Raw genomic sequence first — 7,551 nt, forward strand, 5'->3', positions numbered from 1 at the left:
TGAGTAGTATGAGTTTCACTATTTGAATTGAAATACTAAAATAAATGAACTTTTCCATGATGGTCTAATTTATTGACATGCACCTGTAAAGCATCAGCTTTTATCTGTGACACCTCCAACTTCCCTTCACATGAAGCCACTTTCAGAGCAGCACTTTTACATACAGTAGGTACAACAGCAACATTTTCCACTGCAGCTGCACACAATGAAAACCTGGAGGGTTCTTCCTACACGCTTCTGCTTGGTTTACAAATGACCCACCAACAGTGGAAACATAAAAATACTTTTTTTTAATTTTTAATTTTAATTTTTTACAAAGGCTGTGTTTTTGAGGTGATTCATTTGTAGCTATATCAATTAAAACATTTCTCCAAGTCTAAGGTAATTTGTGTCTGTGACTTTTCTCACTGTGAATACAAATGATTAACCACACTTGTCTCGACACAGTGTTTATTGAGGAACCCTCTCTCACAACACTGTTATTGCTCACATTATGAGACACAGGGGGAGTGGGAGGGGGTGGGGTCTTCAGTCCATATAGTAGAAGTAAAGAGGAGAGATGTTGAAGGTGTGCAGTGTTGAGACTTTATGTGCAAGCTTCTCTGTCAGGAGTGTCTCCTCATCTTCCATGCTGGCTGGGTGGGGCGGCTGTTCACAGGGCACGGCGCACAGTGGGTGATGTTCAGACGTCTGTGGCAGGTCGTCTGAGCCAAGCACATGGACGGTTGCTGGGATGTCCTCGTGAGGAGCCTCCACCAACCCTGTTTGTGTGAGTGGATTCTCCACTGTGGGTGTGTGGTGTTTCGGGGCGGCAGAAAGCTTCCTCACTGCTGCTCTCAATGGGCGCAAACGCACATTCATCACCTGCTCTGTGGCTTCCTCAGGTCCAGATACTGACACTGCAGCACAAACAAACACCAATCAATTCACTGAGACTTTAAAGGTGCATACTGCTTCTTAAGTCTCCCACATTTTTGATACCAATAATTTCTAATGTCTTTCTTGCAAGTTATGACCTTGTTTGCAAAGATAAACCCTGAACCTTTCAGTCTAAGTTAAAAGGAAGTGCTGAATGTCACTGTTATTCTCCTAGATGGCTACGACAGCAACATTGGCATCCTTAAGTCTCATTTTCATCCTTCTCCAAGGAACCTTGGTGTTATTTTAGACATTGACTTTAGGTTTGATACGCGCTATAGTCAAAACAAGCTTCTTTCAGCTAAGACTGTTAGCAAGAGCAAAGGCATGTCTCCCAAGAAACAATTTTGAGAGAGTATTTCATACCTTTGTTAAATCACATTTACACTATTGTAAATCTTTGTTTGTTGGCCTAAACCAGTCAGCACTATCCCTATCCCTTGTATGTTTATTTATTTATTATTATAATGTCCATGATTAAAGGGATAGTTAAACATTTTGGCAAATTGACCCAGATAATAACGGAACGTTACGAGACAGAGTTGTTTTCAAGGTAAATTCATGCAAAACCGCTGATGCGCGTCCCCGTCGGAGGCAGTTTTTTTCATCAAGCAGTCTCTGCATTTGCCTCTAAAACAACTCTGTCTCATAATGTTATATTATTATCTCATAGCGTGGTGAATGTGCAGGTCACAACTTGTCCACCAGAGCGTTTTGGAGTTGTTGGATTGTGTGTTTGATGAGTTTGATGAGGGAAAGAAATACCATGAGCCTCTGAACAGCTTGCGGCTCTGCTCCGCTGTTCTAAAAATAGCTTGCACCGACAATTAAAGGTACCAAACCTACTCCAAAGACTATAGGGATTATGGCAATTATGGGCCAATATGCCAAAATGTTGAACACTATCCCTTTAACGATATTGTTTTTTTTGTGTGTGTTTTTTACAACTGTACAGCAATTTGGTTAACTGAGGTTTTTAAATGACGCTTTATAAATAAAATGTGACGTGACTTGACTGTTATTCGTTGCTTCAGGGGGAAGTTGTTTGCCTCATAACTGAAACCCAGTATTTCCTACATGGTCACATTTCATCTAGTTTTTGTCACATCTGACATGAGAACAGACTGTGACTCCCCTTGTCTTACCATCAGCCATGGTGCAAACCTTCCTCCTGTCTCTCTTCATCTTTTTGCCCTGGACATGAAAACAAACACATTAGACTGATACTCTAGTGCAATGATGTAAATGTGGATGAGTTATTTTGGAGTGTTGTGTTACTTACATAGTTGTTTTTGCATGACCACTCAGGGAAATGCTGAGTGTGCAGCTGCTTCTCCTGTTTTGCTTGTTCATAATACTTGGCCTGCTCCTCCTTCGACAGGTTCTTCCACTGTGGGCGCACGACAAGACAGCATTAACAGACACACAAAGCCAATATAGTCCATATGTGCTTATGCCACAAATGGGTGGAAATCATCTGTTTCAATTTAGAAATGTTCTCTGGTCATATGACACTGAATAAAATGTGAACAAACACAACAGAACAGAACAAAAATGACGGTACAGCTGTGAAGATTTGGACAATTTCAAACACAGACAGACAAAAGACACTCACCCTCTTTCCGAGGACAGTATTTGCAGCAGCCCCAGTGATGTCCAGCTCAGCATTCACGCTCTGCGCCTGCTCCTTCCTGAACAGCATGAAGGCGTTGGGTGGCTTCTTAATGTATGGCCTCCTGTCATCTGGCTGCCTCTCATACTCACTTTTTATGTCAGAAACATCATGAGAACATGGATCTGCTCTGCATCAAAATGTGAGGGAAGAACAAACAACCAACAACACTGAGTCAGGATCATGGCAGATACATGACCCAAGGCCTGTTAGGCAATGAAATGTAATGCAGGCTGTGATTTGATAGTCTGTCCTTTGTTCTGCTCTTCCAGTAAATCAGGCTGACTTACTCATCAGCATTGCTTGGAGAAGCAGTTGGACCAGAAGGCTTGAGCACTGGCACGTTGTCACACTGGAGACACACAGACACACACACACACAACAGGTGATTAGACGAGCTGCATCATCAGCTGTTTCACACGCCGTCCACCAGGTGTCAGCGTTTCCCCTCTCTTTAAGTTGCAGTAACCTGTGGAGTCAAAACACACGTCTGAGTCTGTGACACTTTGGTAAATGACAATACAGCAGTGTGTGAATCAGGAGGATGTTGATGTGATTTCTGCTTTGTAGAAACAATCCTGACTCACAGATCTCAGCTGGGACAGATTTTAGTAAAGGGAAGGCTGTCAGTCAGCAACAGAATCAGATTGTGGATATTTCCATTTCACTGATCAAATTGACCAGGTGCTGTGCAACACACAACTGACACGATCCACGGGAGGACAAAAGCCAGCTCGCCTTGAAACAATGACCCAATACATCAACCAGCTGTGTAATAGAAAATCAGTCAGGCCCTGCTCTGCTACACATCTATGGTCGTCCTCCAGAAAGAACACAAACACATGTTCCCTAGTTCCAGCCTAGCAATGTATGGTATTGCTGGAAGATCACTAATGTGATTTTTATGAGGGGCAAGCAAGCAACCTTTATTTATATAGCACATTTCATTCCATGTGGAAGCACAATGTGCCTCAAAGTAAAAGAAAACTCACATTCAGTTTACATCAGAGGACCATCAGACTCAGTTTACCTGCCCTCTCAGACATCTTCACCAACCGATGCAAAGACAGAGCAACCTGCATCATGGGAGACTCCACCCTGTACGTGGACTGTTTTCCCTCCTGTACAGCAGCGTTGGTTCGCCCATGACTGCTCCAACACATAAACCAATAGTCTCCCTCTCTTTTGGCCTCATAGATGTTTGAATCGTCTCACATTCAAACATGAATTTTGAATTATGACTGAATCACTAATTGATAATCAGAGCCTTATAGTTCTGTTGCACGGCTCAACACATTCAGCTTTAACCAGTGATGAATGTGTTCTGACTCAGGTGTTGGTATTCTGGCTGATACATCTCTAACCTACCTGTCCCTGGCTGTGAGCACCTGCCTGCCTGTCCGGGTCACCTGACCGCGTAGGCTCGTAGTTTGTGTTAAACTCAAGAGGTGGAGATGGAGGGTTGGGTGTATTTTCAACCACTTCATCCCAGTCTATCCCTGCAATAATTAGCTCTAATTCTTCAAGGACATCCATCCTCTTTACCGCTGGTGGCGGTCGTGTCTCTACAGCCTGTCTCTTTCTGACTGAGCTCCTGTGACAGTGACAGCAGAACTTCTTAAGTTACTATCTACTTTGCACATGGAGATTTCATGAAAATATGCCTTTTAACTGTAATGAATTTTATTGTAACTTTTAATTCAGGAAAATGTTGAATATACTTTATATGCTCATATTTCATTTATTTATTCACCTTATTACTTTATTTATTAGCGTATGACCTTTCTTGACCCAATTATCTTTCTTTTGAATGACTGTCTTCTGCCTCTGCATTTTTAACTGTTGCTGTTTCAGACACCTGAATATATACATAGAATAAGGTTTCAATCAATTGTGGTCCTGAACCTGAATAATTATAGACTATGTTCCAGTAAACTGAGTCTCTTTACTTTTCTCATCTTCTCATCTCAAACTACAGTAACTGCTCATCTGATGCCCATCAAATAAACTAGTCTATTTGAGCACCCACCTGCTGCCTTCACTGACGGTTCAGTTCACTTGCAATTGATGTTCCGTGTCTTTAAATGACGAGCGCCTCTCCTTGACAAATGACATGAGCATCTGATGTTAACAGTGTGGATGGAGTCTGCAGATGAACTGAAGCAACTCAGTCCTAAGTCAGAATCTACCAACTGTGTGTCACGTTCCATAGAATGTCTTTGTCATCTAAATATTCTTTTTCTATTTCAGTTGTGATTCGTGTGAGTGCATGAAGCAGTAAAAGTATTATTTCAATGTAAAAAATACACAGCCCGTCCAAAAAAAAAGTCACCCCCTCATACTTTGTTGGGCTGCTTTTAGCATTGTGCTTACGGCACGCATTTGCTGTGACATCGTTTCAATAAGCTTCTGCAACATCACAACATTTATTTCTGTCCAGAGCTGCATTCATTATAAGGTCTGGACTCTGTGGTCACATTGGACCACGTTTCTTCATTGAAGATGATGGTTCCCTACTATATCCTTCCAGTTTTTAATAATGCGTTGGACAGTTCTTAACCCAATTCTAGTCTCTGTAATCTCCTTAGATGTTTTATTTGCTTGATGCCAATAATTTGACCCTTCTGAAACAGATAAACATCTTCTCCTCGACCACAGGATGTGTCTTCCAATGGTTGTTTAAGAAACGAGACTGCATCATTTAGGGTTAAATAGGTTGTTGCCAGCTGAAACATAATTATCATCCAGTAGCCTAATTATCCAATGGGAGGTGACTTTTTTTTTGGGGGGACAGGCAGTGTACATTGAATCAATGTGGGGTAGTGCTTTGGACTATTTCTACATTGGGATGTTATTATTTTACTGGAGTAACAGTTCTGAATACCTCCTCCATCATATTCATCTCATATGAACTCATCCACTGCCATTGAAAGCAGATAAAGCAGATAAAAACAGGAGCATCATGTTGCTTTGCATGGATTTAACAAATTCTCACTGGACAAATCAGCCAGCAGGTGGCACTATAACTGTAACTACTGCTGTCATCTTTTATGTCTGGACCATGTTTTAATTCTGCTACAGGGTAATTTAGCTTCCAGCCACTGCCACTTCTAACCAACCACATACATATCCAATTCTCCCACCACTGTTAAATCTTTTAAGAGCATCACAAAACATACTTTAGCCTCTAAATGTGCCTGATTTTGATTTTCTTCTTGAACTTGATGTGACCATGGGACCCTCCGCTTTTCTGTTGTTACTGTCAAACTCATCATCACTAATATCAGCATTCAGATTTCTTTTCTTTTGTGTTTGCTTACCTTTTTGTTGCTGTTTTGTTCTCTTTGTATGTGGAGCACTTTTATTTGGATCAACTGTGCTGTGTATTACTCTAAGTGCCATAAAAAAAATAAAGTTGAGTTGAGTATTAGGGAAAATCAGTAATGGCTATGAGAAATGTTTAAGATCATTTTCTTTGTTGCCTCACAGAAGCTGATGTAACATCCAGTGTCTTCACCCTGGGTCAGTCAGGGGTGAGTAAAGAAGAAAGCGTGATGCAGAAGTGAAAAGTAGCTACATCGCACACAGGGAAGCGTGACACTGTGCTGAGGCGTAGAAGTCGGGCAGTAGTTTGGAGACATAAGGCAAACTGAAGAGAGATGTCTCAGTGCAGGTATGTCGAGGTAGGAGCCTCAAATACGGCTGGAGAGCATCATGAGGTGGTGGACAGGATGATCAACATCTATGAAAGTGTAGACAGTCTGGAGGGTCACAGCATCGGTCTGAATGCCAGAACAGAGGTGACCCAAGGCAGCGTGCATCAGCAAACAGGTGAGTGAGACACATTAATATTGTTTAAATTGATCAATATCAAAATAATTCTTGTAATAATTCTTGTAATAATAATAATAATAATAATTCTGTAATGCAGTCTGGTTGATGGTGGGAAAATAACCATGTTGTGTTCACAGAAGTTTTCCACCCAGGCTGGATACTGTTGAGGTCAAAGACTCTGTGGCTGGGGCTGCTGTGTTTCATCCTCTTGACTGTCATTGTAGTCATAGAAGTTCACTGTAAGAAAAGAATTTGTTATCATATCCTGGAGAATGGTGTGAAAAGTTTTTATGTCTGATGATGGATCGTCACAGGAGTCTCACTGTGAATACTGTATTCCAGCCAGGAACAGACTGCAGACCCACATCAAGAGCGGGGAGGAAAACAGAAAACAGGTTTTGAGTGAGCTCAGTGAGTGCAGACTTTGGTTTCTAGCTTGTGTCTGTGTGCTTGTGAGGAGGCCATTTTAAACTTTCACTTTTCACAATTGTCCACACGTACAGATCATTTCTGCAAGGATGGATGTACAGCATTCAACAACAGTTTTTACTACGTTTCCTCTGCCGTGAAGAGCTGGGAGAGCAGCAGACAGGACTGTAAAGACAGAGGGGCAGATCTACTAATTGTAAACAGCAACGATGAGCAGGTAATTGAAATAATGTTGCCGTCGACTGTAACTCATCCACATCGATGCTGCCATTCTACAGTTTGTTGACTTTGGGTAATATTGCAGGCATTCATCATCTCCCTAAACCAAAGATTCTGGATTGGTCTGAGTTTCAGCGCAGGAGAGGGGATATGGAAATGGGTGGATGGTTCAATTCTGAACAGCACAGGGTAAAATATGTTTTCTTCATTACCAGTGGCATTACCTGTGGATTAACACTTCAATGATACCTGTTGGTCCTTTGGTTGACTGTGCTTGTACAGGTTTTGGGGAAGAGGTCAGCCCAGCACAAAGTCTGGACAGGTGAAGGACAGTTGTGTCGCACACAACAGATATCAGAAAGGCTGGAATAATGAAAACTGTGCCAAAACGCAACAGTGGATTTGTGAAAAAGTGCAGGACTAAATAAAAAAAAATGTGATGAGAACAACACTGTAAGACTCTTCATTTCTTTATTTCT

The 7,551-nt window shown here is 41.7% G+C and overlaps 1 protein-coding gene across 1 annotated transcript; it reads right to left on the reverse strand.

Moving 5' to 3' along the window:
• Positions 1-504: 504 nt before the first annotated feature.
• Positions 505-4,181, reverse strand: LOC146991428 (uncharacterized). The gene is made up of 6 exons (XM_085772197.1): positions 3,959-4,181; positions 2,881-2,942; positions 2,534-2,720; positions 2,201-2,308; positions 2,064-2,112; positions 505-899 (listed from the first exon to the last, which is right to left on the reverse strand). The coding sequence occupies exons 1-6, from the start codon at positions 4,124-4,126 to the stop codon at positions 529-531; spliced, it is 945 nt and encodes a 314-aa protein (XP_085628323.1). The 5' UTR covers positions 4,127-4,181; the 3' UTR covers positions 505-528.
• Positions 4,182-7,551: the final 3,370 nt, after the last annotated feature.

Source organism: Trachurus japonicus, chromosome 1, assembly GCF_045865225.1.
Source record: "Trachurus japonicus isolate A0001 chromosome 1, Traja_1.0".
Lineage (NCBI taxonomy): Eukaryota > Metazoa > Chordata > Actinopteri > Carangiformes > Carangidae > Trachurus > Trachurus japonicus.